The sequence below is a fragment of the Barbus barbus genome (genome assembly GCF_936440315.1).
Source record: "Barbus barbus genome assembly, chromosome: 34".
NCBI classification, from domain to species: Eukaryota; Metazoa; Chordata; class Actinopteri; order Cypriniformes; family Cyprinidae; genus Barbus; species Barbus barbus.
This window is the reverse complement of record NC_136762.1, coordinates 23,994,582-24,019,416: the sequence shown is the minus strand read 5'-3', so window position 1 is coordinate 24,019,416 and position 24,835 is coordinate 23,994,582. Positions and strand designations below refer to the sequence as shown.

At 39.1% G+C, this 24,835-nt stretch overlaps 1 protein-coding gene across 6 annotated transcripts in view; it reads left to right on the top strand.

The window, feature by feature from the left end:
- The window catches only part of LOC306854343 (immunoglobulin superfamily member 5-like), a 31,549-nt gene extending 7,369 nt beyond the window's left edge, over positions 1-24,180 (top strand). Inside the window, exons 4-9 of one of the 6 annotated variants that reach the window (XM_079392271.1) lie at positions 14,857-15,150; positions 17,026-17,142; positions 19,272-19,296; positions 22,215-22,315; positions 22,721-22,785; positions 23,245-24,180. In XM_079392271.1, coding sequence (XP_079248397.1) covers positions 14,857-15,150; positions 17,026-17,142; positions 19,272-19,296; positions 22,215-22,315; positions 22,721-22,785; positions 23,245-23,349 — 707 coding nt within the window. In that variant the 3' untranslated portion in view covers positions 23,350-24,180. The remainder of the gene's footprint in view (positions 1-14,856; positions 15,151-17,025; positions 17,143-19,271; positions 19,297-22,214; positions 22,316-22,720; positions 22,786-23,244) is intronic. The other 5 variants (XM_079392272.1, XM_079392273.1, XM_079392274.1 and 2 more) reach the window with 5 other exon arrangements.
- The last annotated feature ends 655 nt before the right edge of the window (positions 24,181-24,835 follow it).

Here is a 24,835-nt window from a genome sequence, read left to right as displayed (position 1 = left end):
GGCTGTCCAAATTCGTAGGATCCTTCAAATACGGCCCACAAATACGTCCTCCTTTTCCCCGAATTGGAAGGATGGGTGTGGTGGATCCTTTCCCGTCCTACCTATCCCATAATTCTTTTCGGCAGAGCGTAATGGCGGACGAAGCGAGCGGTAGCGGAGTGGGAGAGGAGTTTCTCTGACAAAACAAGCTAAAGTTTATGCTTCGGCTCAATGAATTTGTAGGAGAAATTAGTAGAATACTTAAAAACAAATAAAAATAGGCTATAATGGCTTACCTGGATGTGACTGTCTTGTAGTCTGATATAAAAAACTCTCCGACAACGAGCAAAGAAAGTATTTAATTTATTTAATTGCTTTATTTCTTCCAAAATTATTCAAATGAGGAGAATAACTCTTTGTTTGTCCATTTTCCCGCTTCTTGCTTGGCGCTGTCACGGTTGCTAGGCGACAGGATATGAGCAACGGGTAAGGGAGGGAACTGAAAGAAGGGTAGGCTGTCCAAATACACAAACACCGACTTCCGGGTTTTGCGGACGTCGGAGGATCCCTCCTCCTTCAACCGGGTAGGAAGGATCCTAAGGAGGATGCAGACCCTGAATTTGGACACAGCCTATGTTGCTTTAAATGCAAATGAGCTGTTGCTCCCGGAGAAGAGGGCGGAGCTTCAAGAGCTCAAACTCTGGCATTAGCAGTGTTAGCCTTTGCAAATAAACATTCCACTATTAATACAAGCCTGTTATCTTTACAGAAAACATACTCTTGTTTCAAAGTCAGTCATCTGATTATATAGTGCATAAAAAAATGTGTTTTTATGAATTACACAGATGGGGAGCACGACAAGATAAAAATAACAACGTAGCTGCCTCATGCTATCACAAACTTTATCCCTCTTCTGATTATGAGCTCGACAACTTTAAGCGATCGACTCAAATAGCTTTCATATGCAACTTTTAACTACCACATTCCCATTCACTATCATTTTAGTAGCACTTGAAGGCAGCATCAGTGAAAACAGACAGAGACAATGATAGCTTTAGCAATTAGCCTTACAGAGTGCCAAGAAGCTCTTTCAGAAAAGCAATTTGGAAAACAAACGTGTGATTCTTACTTTGTCTGGAGCTGACGTTCACGCACGAAGCGTTGGTATTGATTCCTAAACATTTAGGGGACGTTACCGATTTTTCCCCGGGGTATTTCCTTTGAAAATGAAATTTAACCACAGTGTCCTCGGCTCAGATCAGGGGAGGTTATGGCGACTGATCTGTTCATTAGTGCATCCCAAAACACAACACTTGTAAAGCCTCTTTGGTGCTGACATTGTATATATCTCCAGTAATGGCGGACCGCAGCTTCTCACTCAGGGCTGTGTGTGTGCTAATGGGGCAGAGAGCGTCACAAATGGGCAGGACTTTTTCCCCTCGGTGACATGAACAGAGGGAGAATCTGAAACAGCTCGTTTGGAGAGACTGTTTATGATTTATTGGTTTTATAAAAAAATGAGTTGGTGGATTTTTAACATTATAGGCTGATTGTTTTCACACACTGCAGCCATACAAATGTGTTCAAACACCTTATAAAAGTGTTTTTTGCATTATAGGTCCCCTTACATCATGTGATTTCATACAAAACCACAAACTGATAAATAGTTACGTTTTCATGTCAGATCTACTGAGCTTTTGTGAACATTTTGTCTTTGTCTACATCATACTCTAAAAACCAACCTATACGTGCGGTTTACTGCAGTATATATCAACACACTCTTTACATGGCAGTTCGTAACTATATTGAATAGTAATTGGGAATAGTATTTAGGATGGATAGTATGTGAACTGGGACATGGCTTGTCTCTTATCGATAGTTACTTTCGTTATGGCTTTCCTCAATGAATTAGCTTGGCAAGAGAATCAGACTTAGGATATAAATCAGCAAAGGCTAAACGTGTGCCAGCCCTTCGGACACAGGATTGCTCACAAAGCTTTTCATTAGGGGCATGGGCAGCCATATTTCTTCCAGATTAAATACTGTCTCATACACAGTAATTTTCCCTGCCTGGCTCTCCTGCTGGAAAGAAAAAAATCACCCAGCTGACAAGGAAGAGCTGCCCTGCTTTCAAATTACACTGTCAGGACCAGACACAGGCTTAGCAGACGATATTTATGCAACTCTTATTGTTACCACCAAAAAATACAGTATTTAATACTCAATCTGTATTCTGATTTTAATTAGTAAGAGTATAACTTACTTCGTCTCATAACTCACATACAGTTTGTGCTATGGATGTGACTAATCAGCCTGGTGTCAATGTTGATATGTATTTACACGTAAAGTACAAAAACATACTTTTATGAATGTTTGGGTAGATGCTGAGACATACACTGGCAACATCTAAAACAAAAGCTGTATTACATATATACTGCTAGAATCTTAAAATTCTGTAGAATTTTAGAATAAAATGGTAGAATTTTGTAGAATAAATTTGTTATATCATTTAGTATTTTGTAGAAAAATTTGAGATCCCTTAACCCTAGCCCCAAACCTAAACATAGACACAATATCTACAATATAAAAAAGAAAACAGACAGAAAAATTAATATACATATATTATATATAGTACACACACACACACACACACAAACACCCAAACAAGTTTAATCACAGTAATTTATCCCAAAAATGGCAAAAAGTAAAAGTAGTCCAAAATGATGAAGCCGCATTTGATATTTGAAATCAAACCTTTGTTGTAACACTTGATTCACCAAATTGTACATAGCTACTGAGGTTGTAGATGTAGATCGCTGAATAAATTAACTATAGACTTTTCTGTTCTAAATGGTTCGGTTTCTCACACAATGCAGTATAAGAATGAAATTGATTAAAGGTGCTGTAAGTTTTTGACTCTACTAAAGCATAAACATACCATATTATGTTTGCAGATATTTAAGAAATATGCAAAGTTAACATACTTGTTTATCTTTTTTGTGAACAATTATTTTTATTGAGAAAAATACGAAAAATAAAAAACAAAAATCCCACACCACCCACCCACCAGGCAGACCCACACCATACATAAATTCAAAATAAATTATACACCAAAAAGAAGAAACAAAAGATTTAACAATGTCAAAAGTGGCCCTCCAGTTCTTCAAAGTTGTTGTTTTTGCTCCATGAATACGAGCTGTAGATAGTTCCATAGAAACAATGTCCAGCTAAGATAAGCCCCATACACGTCTGGTCATTGAATGGGGAGGAACCCAGCGACTGACTAACAGTTTCTTTGCAGCAGTGAGAGCAGCTAAAAGTAAGTTTCTTTGTTGCGGAGACAGAGCCAATTCAGAAAAATCATTTAAGAAGAAAAGATTTGGAGTCAAAACCACATCCTTTTCTAATAGGAATGATATGTCATGAGCAAGCTGAGACCAGAAAATAGAAAGTGCAGAGCATCCCAATCTGATGATTTGGGTTTTTTGAGGATGACGTGATTGTCTTCCAAATTTGATCTATATATAGATTGTAAGTCACCACTGATATCCTTAGACCAGATAGTTATTATGGATAATGGTTTGTATGATTGAGGAGAAAAGAGTAAATAACTGAAGCAGAAATAACAGAATTATCAGTGGGGAGAATCACTTTCTGCAGGGGATGTACAGGCAATTGTGCATCCCAGGGAACTCCATATGCGCGAAGCACTGACCTAATACGAAGATACATGAAAAAGGAGGTTCCTGGTTGAATAAAAAGAGCCTTAATATCTTGAAAATAATTTAAAATTTGGAAAGGACCAGCCACCATCTGATCTGTTATGCTTTAAAGTAGATCATTTAATTCGGGGGCGTTTACCATTCCAAATATATTGAGAAATTACTGAATCGAGTTTTTTCCAATAGCCAGCAGGCGGGGGTAAAGGAATCATAGAAGACTAGAAATTAACGCGAGGAAGGATGTTCATTTTAAAAGATATTCGTGCATGGAAAGAAGTAGGATGATGCATCCAATTTGCCAGATCTGAGGGACTTTAGCCAAGTTTTCATTCAAATTCTTTGAGACAATATCCTGCAAGGACAGATAGATATCTACACCTAAGTATGTGAAAGAATGCACCACTGGAATAAAACCAGAAAATGTTGCAGACCTATCACAAAAATGGAGACGGAGCAGATATGACTTTATCCAATTAAATTTGTACCCTGATAGATTACTAAACTGATTAAATAAATTTAAAACGTGGGGGACTGATAGAGCTGGATTGTCTAAAAATAGCAATATGTCATCTGCAAATAAAGATATGTGATGTGAAGTGTTCTTAATGGATATAGGAAGTATAAGTTCTGACTGACGTACAGCAAGCGCAAGAGGTTCTAGAGATGAAGCAAACAGTAAAGGTGAAAGAGGACAACCCTGGCGGGTGCCTCTTCCAATTGGAAATGATTGTGAATTTATCTGGCCAGTAAGAATGGTGGCTGAGAGATTAGCATAAAGGATTTTAATCATATTTATAAAGTTAGAGCTAAAACCTAGGTGATCTAGCACTGCCCACAAACAGTTCCACTCCAAATGGTCGAATGCTTTCATTGTATATAATGAGAGTATAGCAGCGGGAGAAATCAATTGTTCAGTTGAGGAGATTATGTGAAGTAGTCTTCGCAGATTATTTGAAGCAGAATGAGATTTAATAAACCCTGTTTGAGCATGATTAACAAGTTTAGTCATAAAGCCTTCTAGACGGCAGGCTAAACGTTTTGCATAAATTTTAACATCTGTACCAATACAATCTAACATAAGTGGCCCCAAATCGGACCAGAAGGTCAAGTAGAACTCAACTGGTATGCCATCTAGGCCTGGGGATTTCCCCTTGATCATAACTTTAATCGATGATTTTAATTCAATAAGTGATAAAGGCCTAGCTAAAAACTCAGAGTCTGATTCTCACAGATGTGGAAGATTAAGAGTAGATAAAAAAGAAGTGTAAGACGTAGGTTCACATTTAGAGTCGGAGCTATGTAGATCACAATTAGAAGGAATGAAAAGTGTAATTTATGCTCTTCTGGTCAGTCAGAACCTCACCGGTTTGAGATTTCACCGCTGTATATTAGCAAATTTTTCACTATTACATAGTCTTAGAGCCAGTAAATGGCTAGGTCTGGTATCTTGAAAATAATAATTTTGTCTGGATCTTTGAATAAGAAATTCGTCTCTCTCTCTCTCTATATAGCAAATTAAGTTCTTTCCTAACAGTTTAAATTTTAGCTGCCGTATGATCAGAAAAAGTATGTTGGTTTGCCCACGCGCTTCGTCCGGTGAGTGCATTAGTTTGGTCTCACCGTGTTTCATGACGATCTTCAGAGTAGCAGGATACTGAAGAAAGGTCTGCAGACCTGCCTCTTTCAATTCCTTCCGTATTGCACTGAAAGAACACCGCTTCTTTGCCGTCGCGGGGAAGAAGTCAGGACAGAAGCTCAACATTACCCGCTTTCACAGGACCGTGGCATCTTGCTTCATTAAGAATCCAATTCCTGTCATTGTAGCGAAACAGTTTGAAGAGAAACATTTGCGGTTTGGAGTGATCCGTTGAAGCTCTGGAGTAAACTCGATGCGTCTTGTAGATCAGTCACTTGTAGCTCGAGGGCATCCAGACACACAGTGTGTTCGTTAATCACCTTTTTCTGCTCTCTCTGTTAGCATATATTCTGGATTGTAGTCATGTGAGAAGCAAATTCGGTGCACATTGCTGCTAATTCAGTTTTCAAAATGTCCTCAAATCACTTTATAGTGATCGCCATGTTGTCTTCCTCCATGTCAGCTCGGCCCGCTGCGTCTGCCGATTTAGTTTTCTTCTTAACTGGCGAGGATGATGGTGAAAGATAAGCGAGCTTCCGACTGTGTGACATCTACAAACCAAGAGCACACGAAAAAAACTACCCCAAATGTAAAAAAAAAAAGTTGAACAACAGTAAAAAAAACAAACAAGCGGCAACTTCCCGCTCTCTCTTGTGAAGCCAACACAGAAGTGACTAAAACTGCAATTCATCGACTGGCCGCTAGAGGCTGGCTGCAAATGTTAAAATGCCCGACTTTACAGCAGAAAAAAACATGTTTACAGCCTGGTACAAAAAATAATTTTGGTCTATATAGCTAATTTTGCCCTTCGTGACAACTGTGAGGGGGGTTTTTTTTTATAGCTTATCCGTTTAAATTATATTAAACCTGCATAATCTGCATAATTAAGGGCGTGGCCACTTGAGTGACAGATTGACGTTGCTGTCTCAATCTGCTGTCACATCACCTCAGCTGTTGAACTTGGCATCTCTGCCGTGTTTCTGCTTTTGTTTTATACAGTCTATGTTTATTTTCATGATTATTTCTAAAAATTATCAAATAAAATGTCTTTTTGTGCGGTTAATTGTACTAACAGACCGTCCAAGTCTGGGATCCATTTTTTCCGGTGAGTGATATTGTAATGTAATTACATTTATTAATCTATTTATTCTTTATAATTTTATTTAAAAATTTACAATACAGAATCTAACAGACTGTGATTAGCTGTAACGTTAGGCCTGTAATTAACGATACTCGTTAAGCGTTTTCCTCCCATTGAAAACCATTAACTCTTAACATGGCTTAATGCATTAAAACCATAGTGTCACGGTGCACACACGAGGAGGACACAGGAACATGCAGACGAGGATGTAACTTCAAAATAACAGTCTTTACTGAACACATCAAGGCAGGGCAAGAAAAGGCAAAGCTGACACAGACAGGAACACCGGGGAGTAACGAGTAGACCAGACGAAATCTAACTGAACAGACAGGACTATAAATACACAGGAAAATCATAGATAATGAGACAAACACAGCTGGACAAGGATTAACTAATGATCACACTAGACGAGGACAGGAAACAAACCAAATATGGACACAAGACTCATATGACACACACATGACACACACGACAGAGGACTGACACATAGACTGATTAAAATCAATTAAAACTGTTTACCTAATAAAGTGGCCGGTGAGTATATATATATATATATATATATATATATATATATATATATATATTAGGCTATAAACCCATAAAAACATTTACTTTACATCTCATTTGGCTGTAAATCTGTAAAATTATATTGAACGCATTTAAACATCTGTAAACTAGCCTACTCAAAGTAATCTATTCTAAATCGCTGGAACCGTTCAAAAATCAACCGCCAATACGTCGAGGTCGAGATAGTCGAACGTGGTTTCAGCAACCAGGCACCTCAGCTCCACCCACGTCCCGCCTCTTTGCCCATTTTCGATTATCCGGGAGTGACGCACGGTGACGCGCTGCTAAGATGGCGACGACCGGCTCCGCCCACTTTAGGCTTCAAAAATGCTCCTCAGAATCCTACGGGTGACGTCACGGACACTACGTCCATGTTTTTTACAGTCTATGTAAAAAACGGGCTACATACACGGAGCTCAGCTAATGTGCGTCTCGGCTCATGAAAGCGTCACGTGATCTCCCATACTTGTTTATCTAAAAAACAATGCTACAGTCAGTTATTCTCCTTTGAAAATGTGCATTCAGGCCTGGAATGTCGGTCTCTGTTTTGTTTTGTGAAAACCGCCGGGTTGCCAGTTGGCGGAAAACACAGTGTCATAACTGCAATAGTATTTGTCAGTCCATCCCATATTGCTCCCCTATTAATTTGACAGAGTTGGATGTCAGGTCAGTCAAGTCAAGTCAATATTATTTGTATAGCGCTTTTAACAATGCAAATTGCGTCAAAGCAGCGTATATCGGCTTGATATAAAGCTGGGTGGCTTTATATGAGCTTTAGAGTATTTAGACGGGGAAATAGTTTGTCGAAATAGTGTCATTCTCCTCTGGCCAGACAAAATCAGCAGTTTAAATCTAGGCTAAATCCGAATCAGATTGTTTTGGATACATCTGATTTGGATACAGTCTGGATCTGGGTGGCTACGGTGACCTCAGAATAAGAAAGAAACAGACTAATATTAGTGTAGATGCCATTCTTCTAACGATGTAACAAGTATATCGGGTGTTTTTTGGAAGTTTTCCCAGTTCTGGTTGACCTAATTAATGCAGCCTAACTATCCTTTAACAGATCTGAATTATAGAAATGCGATAGTGTATTATGTGTTAATCTAGATTTAAATTGACAGAGTGTGTCTGCTTCCCAAACAGTGTTAGGTAGATTGTTCCAGAGTTTGAAGTGAAGTGACATTCAGCCAAGTATGGTGACCCATACTCGGAATTCGTGCTCTGCATTTAACCCATCCAACGTGCACACACACAGCAGTGAACACACACACACCGTGAACACACACCCGGAGCAGTGGGCAGCCATTTATGCAGCGCCCGGGGAGCAGTTAGTGGGTTCGGTGCCTTGCTCAAGGGCACCTCAGTCGTGGTATTGAGGGTGGAAAGAGCGCTGGACATTCACTCACCTACAATTCCTGCCGGCCGGGGACTCGAACCCGCAACCTTTAACCATTAGGCCACGACTTCCCCGGCGCTAAGTAGGGGAAGTCGTTTGGGCGCTAAATAGGAAAACGATCTCCCATCCGCAGTTGATTTTGATATTCTAGGTATTATCAAATGGCCAGAGTTTTGAGATCGCAGCGGACGTGAAGGACTATAATGCAATAAGAGCTCACTCAAATACTGAGGTACCAAACCTGTCAGGGTTGGGTGCAGGGATAGAGCGAGGACTCAAATGCAGGAGGAAAATCGGGCTTTATTAATTATAAAATAAAATAAACAAACAAACAAAAACTACCCCGTAGGGGAAAACACACTGGCAAGGCAGGGCAGGGCAGGGCAGGGCAGGGCAGGGCAGGGCAGGGCAGGGCAGTTCTTCATGAGGGTAGGGTCGACGACGAACCAGCACGGGACTGCAAACACAAGGAGATTATAAAGGGAGCCAATGAGGAGGGTAATGAGGTAAACACAGGTGGGGAAATTTAACCAATAATTAGGAAACAAGGTGGGTGGGGTCAAGACAATTGACATGAGCACATGGCACATAGAACCAAACAAGACAAGCCATGTGCTCTCACAAAACAAAAACACAAGCACATGGCCAGCAAAACAAATCACTAGCCATGTGCAAGACAGGACACGAACACGCAGCTAACGAGGAGACTCTTAAGCTGCATGTTCACAAAACATGACAAACATGAAAGCACAGATCAAAACAAAACAAGAAAAAGCATGCGGCCGAAACCGAACCGCGTGCCGAACAAAACACACACACACAGACAGAGGACAGAGGAGCACACGACCCGAGGAAACTCGAAATCGCACGCTCCACAGCAAGAACAAACCTGGAGCGTGAGTGTCCGAACCCCGACACGAAACCAGAACAGAGTCTGAACAAGACAGGAGTGCCGGGATCCGAACACCACGCCCCAACATGAAACAGAGCACGCAGACAAGAGAGCGCGCAGCTCGAGCACACTCGAAGCCACGCGCTCACCAGAAAACAAGACAAGAAGGGAGTGTCAGGGCTCCGTCACAAAACCATGAATAAACTAGACCGAAGTGACAGAACCCTGACAAAACCATTCAGGGCTTTATAGGTAATTAGCAAGATCTTAAAATGTATACGATGTTTAATAGGGAGCCAGTGCAGTGTTGACAGAACCGGGCTAATGTGGTCATACTTTCTGGTTCTAGTAAAAACTCTAGCTGCTGCATTTTGAACCAGCTGGAGTTTGTTTATTAAACGTGCAGAGCAACCACCCAATAAAGCATTACAATAATCTAGCCTCGAGGTCATGAATGCATGAATTAATGTTTCTGCATTTGACATTGAGAGCATAGTCGTAATTTAGATATATTTTTAAGATGGAAAAAATGCAGTTTTACAAATGCTAGAAACATGTTTTTTGAAGGAAAGATTGCCATCAAAAAGTACACCTAGGTTCCTAGCTGATGACGAAGAATTTACTGAGCAGCCATCAAGTATTAGACAGTTGATCTAGGTTATTACATGAAAAAGTTTTTGGTCCAATAATTAACACCTATTTTTTCAGAATTTAGCAGTAAGAAATTGCTAGTCATCCAGTTTATTATATCAACTATACATTCCGTTAGTTTTGCAAATTGGTAAGTTTCATCAGGTCGCGAATAAATATAGAGCTGGGTATCATCAGCATAACAGTGAAAGCTAACAGCATGTTTCCTAATGATATCTCCCAAGGGTAACATGTAAAGCGTGAAAAGTAAGGGGCCAAGTACTGCGCCTTGAGGCTCATACTGTACTTGTGATTGGTATGATACCTCTTCATTTACTGCCACAAATTGATGGCAGTCAGATAAGTAGCATTTGAACCATGCCAGTGCACTTCCTCTAATGCCAACATAATTTTCTAGTCTATTTAAAAGAATGTTGTGGTCGATAGTGTCAAACGCGGCGCTAAGATCCAGTAGCACTAATAGAGCGATACAACCACGATCAGATGATAAAAGCAGTTCGTTTGTAACTCTAATGAGAGCAGTCTCAGTACTATGATATGGTCTAAAACCTGACTGGAAATCCTCACATTTATAATTTTTCTCTAAGAAGGAACATAGTTGTGATGATACTACCTTTTCTAATATCTCTTGACAGAAAAGGGAGATTTGAGATCAGTCTGTAATTAATTAATTCTTTGGGGTCAAGTTGTGTTTTTTTAATGAGAGGCTTAATAACAGCCAATCTGAACGTTTTTGAGACATATCCTAATGACAATGATGAGTTAATAATATTCAGAAGAGGATCTATTACTTCTGGAAGCACCTATTTTAGGAGCTTAGATGGAACACGGTCTAAAATACAGGTTGTTGGTTTAGGTGATTTAACAAGTTTATAAAATTCTTCATTTCCAATAGAAGAGAATGAGTTGAATTGTTCCTCAGGGGATCTATAGTGCACTATCTGATGCGATACTGTGGCTGACAGCTGCATGGTTACAATTTTATCTCTAATAGTTTCGTTCTAGGAAGTAAAGTAGTTCAGAAAGTCATTACTACTGTGCTGCTGGGTAATGTCTGCACCTACTGATGTTATATTTTTTGTTAATTTAGCCACTGTATTAAATAAATATTTGGGGTTGTGTTTGTGTTCTTCTAAAAGAGACGTAAAGTAAGCAGATCTAGCAGGATGTGGTCGCTTCCATTTCTAAGATAAAATCTGGTAAAGCTGGGGAGCCTGATGGAATTAGTGGTAAAGTGTTAAAGAGCTGCTGCCACCATGCAGCTGAAATGTGTATTGACAAGGCTATTCCAGGCTTTGTTGCAAGCTGGAACTGTAGATAATTGTAAATATTTTGGCACATATATAGACAGTAAACTGAGTTTTGTGGATAACACTAATAATATCTTGAAAAAATGCATGCAACGTCTATTCCTAATACGGAGAATCAGTAGGTTTGGAGTGAGTCAGAACATATTGGAGACTTAAAATTTAACTTCATGGTATGGACACCTTAATTGTAAGCAGAAAAATTATCTGGCAAGAGTCACTAATACAGCTAGTAAAATCATTGGCAGACCACAGAGTAATTTGGGTGAGGTTTACACCTCAAGATGTTTTGGGAAAGCAGAGTGTAAAAGACCCAACTCATCCTCTGTGTGATCAGTTTGTTTTATTGCCCTCTGGGAGACGATTTTTAATGCCTAGAGCAAACACAAATATTGATAAAAGATCCTACCTGCTGTGATCGGATTTATTAATCAAAATGTATTAATCATACTTCATATAGTATGTGTTTTGTACTATGTGTCTGTATTTGTATTTGGTTTTTGCTGGTGTGTATATATCTATACAGTCATGGCCAAAAATATTGGCACCCTTGGTAAATATGATCAAAGAAGACTGTGGAAATTAATCTGCATTGTTAATCCTTTTGATCTTTTATTTAAAAAAAATCACAAAAATCTAAACTTTCATTGGATAATAAGAATTTAAAATGGGGGGAAATATCATAAAATAAATGTTTTTCTCTAATACACATTAGCAACAATTAACGGCACTCTTTTATTCAATACTTTTTGAAACCTCCATTTGCCAGTTTAACAGCTCTAAATGTTCTCCTATAATGCCTGATGAGGTTAGAGAACACCTGACGAGAGATCAGAGACCATTCCTTCATCCAGAATCTCTCTAGATCCTTTAGATTCACAGCTCCATGACGGTGCTTCTTCTCTTCAGTTCACCTCACTCATTTTCTACAGGGTTCAGGTCAGAGGACTGGAATGGCCAGCAGAAGCTTGGTTCTGTGCTCAGTGACCCATTTTGTGTTGTTTTTGAGGTTTGTGTTTGGATTATTGTCCGGTTGGAAGATCCAAACATGGCCCATTATAAGATTTCTAACAGAGTCAGTCACTTGTTGATTTTTTTTATCTGTTGGTATTTGATAGAATCCATGATGCCATGTGTCTAAACAAGATGTCCAGGACCTCCAGCATATAGCAAATATAGGTCCACAACATTAAAAATACAGCAGTATATTTCATTGTACACATGGGGTACCTTTTATACCTGTGTTCACCAAACCCATCTTTTGAGTGTTTGCTGCTAAAAGCTAATTTTTTAGTTTCATCTGACCATAGAAGCCAGTCCCATTTGAAGTTCCAGTCGTGTCTGACAACTGAATATGCTGGAGATTGTTTTTGGATGAGCTAGGAGAATTTGTCTTGAAACCCTCCTAAACAACATGTGGTGATGTAGGAGCTGTTTGACAATTTTTTTTTAAGGTTTTCTGACCCTGAGACTCAACTATTTTCTGCAATTCTCCAGCTGTGATCCTTGGAGAGTCTTTAGCCACTCAAACTCTCCTTCTCACCGTGCATTAGGACAATATGGACTCATGTCCTCTTCCAGGCCGATTTGTAACATTTTCTGTTGATTGGAAATTCTTAATTATTGCCCTGATGGTAGAAATGGTAATTTTCACTCTAGCTCTTTTATTAAAGCCACTTCACTCATTTGTGAAGCTCAAGTATATTTTACTGCACATCAGAAATATATTCTTTGGTTTTTCTCATTGTGATGGATGATTAAGGGAATTTGGGCTTTGTTTTCCCTTCTATTTCTATTTCTGTGAAACAGGAATCCATGGCTGGATAATTTCATGTTCATAATCATCCTGGAGTGCTCAAAATTGGGAATATGAATGGGAATATACTTCAGATATATTTTTCTCTGTATAAGAATAAGAATTTCTAGAGTTGCCAAAAGTTGTGTCCAATGTGTATTTGAGAAAAAACATTTATTTCATAATGATATTTCCCCCCATTTTAGATTCTTATTATCCAATGAAAGGTTACATTTTTTAAATAAAAGTTCAAAAGGATTAACAAGGCAGATTTTCCACAACCTTCTTTGATCATATTTACCAATGGTGCCAATATTTTTGGCCATGATGCATATAATTATTATTTTTTTTTAAATAAGACTCTAAGGTTTATGGCATGACTTATGAGGTAGCCTACATTATAAGACAATCTTACAATCATTATAAGTAACCTTACACAGTAAAGCCTTTACAAATGAATAATTGTGGCCATGCAATTCACTAAGAGAAAGCGAAAATTTAATTATGCAGCTGTCTGTAATACCTTTTGTTTCTCTTTCCAGGGTGAATAAAAATGCCCATAATGTGGGCTTTTAAAAGAGACAATTTAGCTGTCACACATTTACCAGTCACACATCAGCCAGTCAATTATGAACCATCAATCATTTAAAAAGAATACAATCACGTCTGCTTTTAGTGGAAAGAAACGCACATATACAGTGGCTCCAAAAGGGATTTAACACCTGAGCCGCACTGCGATATTTAACAAAACATCAAACCAAGTGACATTAATTAATTAAAAAACAACAACAAAAAAACAGCAGAAGAATGATTCCCAAGCAAAACATTTAATCTTTTTTTTTTTTTTTTCTAATTTAAAAAATGCCCTTCTTCAAGATGTAGAACACGTCTTTTTTGCTGTCAAATAATTAATTATTTTGCCAGTTTAACATTAAACTAAACATACAAGTAACTTTTAATACTGGACTGAAGCAACATATATTCACTTGATTTAAGCATATGCCACTTTCTAGAAGAATCATGTTCAAATGTGAGTATCAAATATGATACTTTTGAGGAACATTTGTTTGTATTGCATTGTATTGCTTTATATATTTACTATAGAATAAACATTGTACTATGCAAGAAATAGAGTTAAAACTGGTATCTGTATGTATTTTATGTCCATTATACTCCTATTAAGACTATATGAGTCAAAAAAGCTTGATTTATCAAATATGATACATAACAAAAAATATATACATAACAAAAAAAAAAACACAAATAATAATAAATACAGACATTTCCTTAAACCCAAAAATAGACAACACAATACAATGCATAATTTAAAAAAGGGGAAAACACCTGTGAAAAATCAATATTGAAAATTCTTTCATTTAAACACTGTACCCTGTTTTTACAGACATTTTTAAAGTGTTGATTTTTTTTATATAATGCAATAAAATGAACAATTACTTAGGTGTGCCATGAGTTTCCAAATACATGTTGGGGCCAGAGTGCAAAAATTCTCTCACAAAAGTTATGCATACCTTCGAGAATGTTGTGTTTACTTGCAAGCTTTGTGGTTCTAGCAAAACTTGTGATGGAAATAATATATCACTATCGTTCTAAATTTGCTTTTGTGCAATAGTTTTGCAATGTAAATGTTTTTTTTACATCTGAGTGCACACAAACACAATACGATTTATAAAATAATAGTATTTGAAATATTTCAACCTGTTGAGAAAATATAACTCAAAATCCTTATGTCTTGCATTTAAAATCTAGAAAAAGGCAATGTCAGGATTTTGGAGAGTAATCAGTCAGTTCAAGAGGGGATGTTTGTTATCTTCCATTGCCAAGCGAGTGGCTGGTATCCGGACCCTTCAGTGTCCTGGGTGGTCAATGGCACCACTGTGGACAGAAGAGACTACAACACCAGCAGTCTTCAGGACCCCAGCAGCCTTTTCAACTCCACCAGTGTGCTGCAGATGAAAGCAGAGACGAGCACCACGGTGGAGTGTTGGGCATGTGTGTCTGCCGCTCGAGCCCACCAGAGCAGCAGTGTCAAGCTGACTGTAGGTAAGAATGAATGGATATTAATCAGCTCCTCATGCACATAAACTAATACGCATGAGTTGTTGTTTTTTCAGTTTTTTTTACAATTGCTAGGACACATTTCTCAAGGTCACTTTTTCAGTACTCTTCACACAGTGAGCACAACAAGTCTATGCAGACTAAACTGGGATTTTTTTTAAATATGGTAATATACATCAAAATATAATGCAATATATTACATAATACATTTCCATGTATTGGAAACTAGTGCTAATATTTTTCAATATACAGCAATATATGCACTTACAATATATGGCTATATATTGATGCATACAGATATATTTACAAATGAAGACAAAGATAAATCTAATATTCATAACGTTTGATCCTTTATTGCGTATATATTGCAAATAGATGTTCCCATTTATAAATGTGAATATGTACACATATATACACATTCACGGAATGAGTTAAAGCAGATTTCTAGTTCCCAGCATGCTTTGCTTCTGACTGTTAAAGGAGAGTAAAACATTTAAAATGAATTTATTTCATGTGTTTTTGCTCAATATTAATATAGGGGGAGATCTGTTAGTGTTTAATGCTGTATTATTTAGAAATTTAAATGGGTTTCTGGTAGGAGCAGAAGAGTAGAGCCTGTGGTCAGGGTGACAATTTGTGAAACACCACTGAATTATATGTTACTTTATTAAAAAAATGAATGGCTGTGCACTTTTCAGCACAGTCTGTTTGTTTGAGTCTGTTCACTAAGTGCTTTATTATGAGCAGGTGTGCTATGCACACTATTGTAAACTAGCTATATTTTAAAATATGAAACATGTATATCATAAATGATTGTTAAATATAAGAAACATATTTCCACATGTGACCATGGACCACAAAACCAATAGCCAAATAGCAATAGCCAAAAATACATTGTATGGGTCAAAATGATCCATTTTTCTTTTATGCCAAAAATCATTAGGATATTAAGTAAAGATCATGTTCCATGAAGATATTTAGTAAATTTCGTACTGTAAATATATGAAAACTTAATTTTTGATTAGTAATATGCATTGCTAAGAACTTCATTTGGACAACTTTAAAGCCGATTTTCTCAATATTTGATTTTTTTTGGCACCCTCAGATTCCAGATATTTACAAATAGTTGTATCTCGGCCAAATATTGTCCTATCATAACAAACCATACATCAGTGGAAAGCTTATTATTTATAATTTTTTGGGGAAAATTGACACTTATGACTGCTTTTGTGGTCCAGAGTCACATATATCTTATCACATGTACTCTACAGTTTATATTATACAATGTATTACTGAATATAAAATTACATATATTGTGATATATAAGTAAATATATTGTCACATATTTTTCAAGATACGAAAGCGGCAATTCCTTATTTATTATTTAATATATTGTAATATATTTACACAATATTGGCACTTCATTTGAGACATGTATGAAGTGTTTTGGTCATTTTAGTGCATTTTGGAAGTAAAATTGACTGCTGTGCTAAGCTGTAAGGAGAAGTAAGTGTATTGAGAAATGTGTCCAGCAACTAACTAGGGGAGATTGTTTATTATGAGGACGGCTACCTCTTTCAGCTTCACTTCACATTCAATTCTGAAATGCTAAAAAGATGCACAATATCCCCAAATGAAATTCATAAAAGCTAAATAGATTTAAAAAAAAGATGTCTTTAATTCAATTTTATTTTAGAGCTAATGCAATGATATAAATAACAGTTTATGTGATATAAATGATAGTAATTACAGTGGGCTGTAAAAAAAATATCTTCCTTATAGCTACAAAATACTGAATAAATGCACTGGGTAAATTTTGTCCGTATGAAATGGCCATAAATGTACAAATGTGTTTTCCAGTGGCACCGAAACCTCCACGGGACTACACAGTTGTGATCGCGGTGATAGTGTCGGTGTGTACGATCATTCTGCTGGCAGTGCTCATCCTGATCTTGTGCTATAGAAAAAAGCTGACAAGTAAGCAAATCCATTTTATATTTCTCTTAAAAGTTCCCTTTAAAACTCTCCTGCAAGTTATTAAACCAAATGAGGAGGGAAGTTAAAACAGTGCTTGCCATAAATTGGACCAACAGCAAGGACACATTATAGGTTGAGCGGTCAGCAGTTTAAAGATTTTACTGCATCACTCACTCCCACAGCATTTAGGAAAACGGACAAACCGCTTAAGACAGAAAACCTATTAACAATGTCTTTGTTCTAAAAGTTCTTTGTTATTATCTTTCTCTATTCATCAGTTAAATTAGAGAGATGTTCTAACAACAAATGTGAAAAAAATGTAGGTTTTATAGCATGCCTATGGAGGGACATGGTGATGGGGGGAAAAAAGTGAGATTGGAGGAAAACAGAAGATTTCAATGACTTGGCGTTTGCTCACAAAACTTTGCACTTGTTCACAAAAGCACTGAAATGTAGCTCTTCTTTCCACCTCATATTATTTCAATCACACACTTTTTGCAAGAGAACATACATTTTTTTTCCCCACCTTGTCCTTTTGTGCTCCATACATTTTTAAGACTGTATAGCATGACACTGAGGAACAGCAACACTATATTTTGACCTGTACAATTCCATAGATATGCTATTATATTATACACTCACCTAAAGGATTATTAGGAACACCTGTTCAATTTCTCATTAATGCAATTATCTAATCAACCAATCACATGGCAGTTGCTTCAATGCATTTAGGGGTGTGGTCCTGGTCAAGACAATCTCCTGAACTCCAAACTGAATGTCAGAATGGGAAATAAAGGTGATTTAAGCAATTTTGAGCGTGGCATGGTTGTTTGTGCCAGACGGGCCGGTCTGAGTATTTCACAATCTGCTCAGTTACTGGGATTTTCACGCACAACCATTTCTAGGGTTTACAAAGAATGGTGTGAAAAGGGAAAAACATCCAGTATGCGGCAGTCCTGTGGGCGAAAATGCCTTGTTGATGCTAGAGGTCAGAGGAGAATGGGCCGACTGATTCAAGCTGATAGAAGAGCAACTTTGACTGAAATAACCACTCGTTACAACTGAGGTATGCAGCAAAGCATTTGGGAAGCCACAACACGCACAACCTTGAGGCGGATGGGCTACAACAGCAGAAGACCCCACCGGGTACCACTCATCTCCACTACAAATAGGGAAAAGAGGCTACAATTTGCACGAGCTCACCAAAATTGGACGGTTGAAGACTGGAAAAATGTTGCCTGGTCTGATGAGTCTCGATTTCTGTTGAGACATTCAGATGGTAGAGTCAGAATTTGGCGTAAACAGAATGAGAACATGGATCCATCATGCCTTGTTACCACTGTGCAGGCTGGTGGTGGTGGTGTAATGGTGTGGGGGATGTTTTCTTGGCACACTTTAGGCCCCTTAGTGCCAATTGGGCATCGTTTTAAATGCCACGGCCTACCTGAGCATTGTTTCTGACCATGTCCACCCCTTTATGACCACCATGTACCCATCCTCTGATGGCTACTTCCAGCAGAATAATGCACCATGCCACAAAGCTCGAATCATTTCAAATTGGTTTCTTGAACATGACAATGAGTTCACTGTACTAAAATGGCCCCCACAGTCACCAGATCTCAACCCAATAGAGCATCTTTGGGATGTGGTGGAATGGGAGCTTCGTGCCCTGGATGTGCATCCCACAAATCTCCATCAACTGCAAGATGCTATCCTATCAATATGGGCCAACATTTCTAAAGAATGCTTTCAGCACCTTGTTGAATCAATGCCACGTAGAATTAAGGCAGTTCTGAAGGCGAAAGGGGGTCAAACACAGTATTAGTATGGTGTTCCTAATAATCCTTTAGGTGAGTGTATGTTATTATATATATATATATGGAATTTTACAGGTCAAAATATAGTGTTGCCCACACGCACGCACGCACACACACGCACACACACACACACACACACACACACACACACACACACACACACACACACACAATGCAACTCTGGAATTGGTTACTGTCTCATATCCTCTTGTTGCACCAGCTACTAAGATGTCACTGCTGGTTAAGTGTGCTACCAGTTGACTAATGCAGAAATATCAAGTTACATGTATGTTATTCTCTTTTCTTTTACAGAATCGAGCTCTGAAAATAAAGTCAGGTAAGACATTTTTGTTTATACCATGCCATGTTTTGAGGCTTTTCTGAATGCATCAATTGACCTCTGTTGAACATCCAGAAGAAGGAAAATGATCCATAAGTGAATCTTTCTGAACATTGCATCTGCTTTCCCAGGTCTACACTGCTAGTACTGACAGGCATACAAAGACAATAATCATATCACAATACTGTTGTACTATATGAACAGATAGCTTTATGTTTGAATGCTTGTTTTTGACAGTAATTGCACACACAAGTGAATAACCTTAATGACTACAACATCTTCTGTAACAACGCAGTACCATTACACATTTTTAAGCAATTGAAACAGCAGCCTTGAAACACATCATGGAAATATCGAAGAAAAATATAGCGTTTTCCATAAATTCCAAACACTGCTACAAAATGACATGCTATCCTAGTACTTAGCGTACTACTACTGATATTTAGTTCCTTTATGCAAAAAAAGAACCTGGTGTCCTACTTCATTTGTGTTACATGTTGGGTTTTTTGTGACTGTTCCATGTCGGGTTTTCTGTTTTCCCCTGTGTCCTAGTTCAGTTTAATTAGTCATTGTGTACACCTGTCCTTCCCAATTATCTGCCCCTTTATAAGTTCCTGTCTTTGTTAGTCTCACCGTCGGTTATTGTCTCTATTATTGATGTGTGTGCACTCCCTTGAATGTATTCTGCTCCTGGATTCTTGATTAAAAGAAAGTGTTATTGTCTATTCTCGTCGTGCGCTCCTTGTTCCGCACAGCATCTATAACATAATAACCGACCAAAACAGCAAGTTTGCGGCGTTTTTCCCCCGTTTTATTTTCCCGGTTTTTGCCAAGTTTTTTATTTTTTATTATGGATCCCGGTGTCCTCGTCCTCCTGTTGGAACAGGGGGATCGCTCTCTCGAGGACCACACAGAGGATTTTTTATTCCTGGCCAACTTAACACACTTCCCGGACTACTGCCTCTGCTCGTTCTACGAAGCTGGACTGAACAACACCACACGTGGGCAGTTGTCCGGGGACGGTCCTCGAGAGAGCCTCGCCGCCTTTATCGAGTGGGTGCTGGTGTCTTGCAAATCGCATCTCACCGTGGACCTCGCAGAGAATGACACCAGCCCCACTCGGGACCCAGCGCCCAGTCCACTACCACCCCGCAGCGCGGAGCTGCCCGAGCCCACCGCAGACGGAGAGCCAGAGCCTGCCGCGGTCGTTGAGCCATCGCCATCAGGAGCGACAGAGCTGCCGATCGTCCCGGAGCCCGAGCCCCAAACGTCTGACCAGGTGCGAGAGCCGGCAGTGCATCCGACGGTGGAGGAAGTTGTGGAGATCGCGGGGGCGATGGAACGCCCCGCCCACGGCGCCACCGCTGAGGGTGAGCATGAACTGGACCTGGGTAACCTCATTGACTTCCACTCTGACACGATCATCCCTAAGCCAGCTCCTGTATTGAACTTCTGGGAAATTATCCCACCCGACCTCCCTCTCCCACCGCCTCTCATTGATCTGGTTCCTACTCCAACACCCTCATCGCCTGAGTTCGTCAGCCCCTCTGCTCACCCTCAGCTCACCATCTGTGGCGTGGGTTCGCCGCGGGTCTGCCGACCTCCAGCTCTGTTGGCGTTGAGTCTGGAGGATCCCTCGTCTCCGCCCTCAGCCTCCGAGACCCAGACTCCGCCTCAGTCCGGCGACCCTGCGGCTCCACCATGCCTTCAAGCTCCCTCGGCTCCACCGGATCCCGTCTACCCACCAGCTCCACCGGGCTCCCTCGTCCTTCGGCTCCGCATTGGTCAGTCGTCCCCCTACCTGCACCTCAGGACTACTCTCCTTGGGCTGCGCCCCGTCCCTTCGTCCCTCCGGCTCCGTTGGGCTCCTCCTTCCCTCCTGCTCCACCTATGTCCTCTGTCGCTCCGGCTCCGCCGCGGCCATCCGGATCTCCGCCTGCGCCGAGGTCGCCGAAGACATCTGCTCCGCCTTGGACCTCCGGATCTTCGGCGTCACCCTGGCTCTTCGGCTCTCTGTCTCCACCTCGGGCTCCACCACCACCTGCTCCGCCGCCGTTGGTCGGCCCCATGGAGTCGGCGGTCCCTCCTCCACCATGGCTCCTCCCTCCGTCGGCTCCCCCGTGGGCCACCATCTGGACTGTGGCCTGGGTCGTCATCTGGCTCCTCCTGTTCCTGGCTCCCCCTTGGCTCCTCCCACCCTCCACTCCCCCATGGACTTATTGTTTGGACTCTCTTATGTTTATTCCCTGCCACCCTCCGGTTCCACACCCTCCTCCAGATCCCCCACCCGCCCTCCTCAGTTGTTACGTTACGGCGTGAGGCCACGCCTTGCCGGGAGGGGGCGATATGTTACATGTTGGGTTTTTTGTGACTGTTCCATGTCGGGTTTTCTGTTTTCCCCTGTGTCCTAGTTCAGTTTAATTAGTCATTGTGTACACCTGTCCTTCCCAATTATCTGCCCCTTTATAAGTTCCTGTCTTTGTTAGTCTCACCGTCGGTTATTGTCTCTATTATTGATGTGTGTGCACTCCCTTGAATGTATTCTGCTCCTGGATTCTTGATTAAAAGAAAGTGTTATTGTCTATTCTCGTCGTGCGCTCCTTGTTCCGCACAGCATCTATAACAATTTGCAAGAATGTAGAATATTCATACTACTTTGTACAGAAATCAGTATATGATATATACTGCACACTATACAATACAGTTTACTATAGTCCACTAGGCCACATAGCCACTGACTCTTACATTGCATTCAAACATTATTTAACATCACTAAACCACCTATACATACGTTTATATCAATACAACTATTTTTAAATCCGGTAGCAATGGCTTTTTAAGGTAATAATTGCAGGTTAGCACTTTTTACAGTGTGGCTTGAGAAAAAGTTGTCATGTATTGCGTTTGTCTTTCAGCAGCTCTTTGTGGACTGTCAATTTAAGCAGTAGGAGGAGGTCTGTTGCTGATGAAAACAGAGGAAAAGTTAACCTAGGATACCACACTGAAGACGTAACAAGTAATAGCACCAAAATACATCTCAGAACAGAACACCCAGCGAAATTATGTGTTATGCAAAAATATATGGGGGATTATGTCTACTTTATGTAATATATTTTTACAGAAATGAAACAAGAAAGCAAGTTTTCGGGATATCAAATATACAATGCTAACCAAAAGTGTTTTTGTAAAAAAACTAAACTAAACTTTGCCACAATAAGGCTGGCTTTTTGCACACTGAAAAGAATATGGTGCTAGTGCATTTTCTTTGCAGTTTAGTTATTTCATTTTCTGAAAAGTTATTTTTAATTTAAACTAGACAAGCAAACTAAATATGATTTGTGTATTTAAGTGCAGCATAAGAGCACACTGTGCAGTGTTAGTTAAGTCTGTGCCACACACACAACTGCTCTTCACCCCTCAGGTTCAGGACACCATGACCTCAGGAACAGAGCTGACGGCACGATAAACATCATCAGCCCTCCGCGGGTAAGAGGAGAGAGAATTACAGCCCCTGCATTATTCAAAACTAGTGGTGGGATTTCTGACACCTCAGTCTAAAGTCTTCTGCCTCACACCTGGGGAAAACACTGATCATCTACTTGTGAAGGAATATTCAGTCAAACAATTAAGTACTGTAAATGATGCACAATGATACTTTGATGAAATAATTTTTATTTCTGAAAATGTCTTATACTTTCTGTAATCTTACTGTGATTACACACAATTACATACTATTTTTAGATAATTAAAAAAAATGCACATTAAATGCTAATTGTATGCTGGAAACAACCTTGTAATTTTAAAACGGTTGAACTCTCAAGAAATCCTATTTTCTTACCTCAGGCTGAAACCGCCAGGTCTATAATCCTCATAGACACTAGGGGAACCACCATGCCAGGATGATACATTTCAATAAATGCAAAATTTATCTATTGTTCTCAACAGGTTCCTGATATCATCATTTTCCGTTCACACAATCAGAAAGAGGAAGATTTTTCTAACTTGTACTACAAGGGAGGAAAGACCATCCGTCGGGTCACCACTGTTTGACCTCAGGGTCAACCCCACATCAACCACCCACTGCAAGAAAGAGCCAGCTTTCTGTTCAGAGAGACGCCACACATTCAGTCTGACCTTATTGTTACTCCAAAGAGGTCTTATATGCTGAAGATGAAGATGCAGTGTCATGCATGTCAAGAGTATGGAGACAGAATCATACTGTATGAGCCCTGCAGTCATTCATAGTCATGGCTGCTGTTAAATCAGCCACATCAACACTGCATATGTTCTTTTTCAGAAATAATTAAATTGGATGTTATTCAAATGAAAATATTTACGTTATTTTTTGTTGATCAATACTTTACACAATTGTGTACATCAGTATGCATCTTCATCAGTATAGAGGGCTGCAGTGATGATGTATTTTTGTTGGCCAAACCGGAAGTTGGCATTACCCTGGTTCCATCGACAAAAATCCAACTGTATTTTTTCAATGGCTTTTGGAATATTACAGAAAATAAGCTCTGAGACCAACAAAAGTTTATAATTACACGTTTTGCTTTTTCACAAATCTTCACAATTTAGGCCTAAATACAATCGGCAGAAGTAAAAAGATAAATATAGGTTATAAATAAATTATTATAAAACTCCCTGAAAAGTTTGAGTTAGAATAGTTTGCAAGGGAACGATTATGAACACAATGTGCTGTGAACTAGTAATTAGTAGCTGAGTTTATCCTTTTCGACATCCTCTGTTCTATTTAGCAACTTAGCAGCCGCCTTTTACAAGAGAGTAAAAGCTTAAAAAAAAGCTTTTGGGATTATGCATATGTATTTTTATATTTTGTTTTGTCATAGAATCAAATGTCAAAATTTTTGATTTAAAAAAAAAAAAAAATTATGAAAGCATTTAACCACAAACCCATTAAAAAAATACATTGACTTCAGGGCAATGGAACCCAAAGTGATAAAATGTGAACCAATTTCTGGGTTTTGTCCTATAAAAATATGTAATCTGTATTTTATTTATTTTATTATTATAAAAAAAACAAAACAAAAAAAAAATTAGTGTTACAGTGCATCTTTGCAATAAACCACTGTACTGTTAAGTATTGCTTTGTATACTGAATAGTGTCCTTGAGTATTAAAAAAAAAAAAATATATATATATATATATATATATACACATATATAGGCTATATATTATTATTATTATTTTCTCAGAGGGTTCAAGTAAAGTAAGGTAAGTAATTTCTTTCCCTTCATGTTTTTTCCTGCTGGCTGCTCGTCAGTCATGGATAACAACTGCTGAATAAATTAGGGTCACCCTCAGTAGGTCACACAAAGCTGTTGTGATATGAGAGGGTGATAAGACAACTCTTTTGTTTTTGTTTGGGTCTCCTGACCAGTGTTATATTTCCTAGACCTGCTTGTGTTACTGAAGTTTTCATTTGCCATTCACAAGTGGTGGATTGATGTCAGGGTCAAGCAGACTGTTTCTCTGGGGTGATTTACAGAAGCCACTGTTTGTCTGTCAAA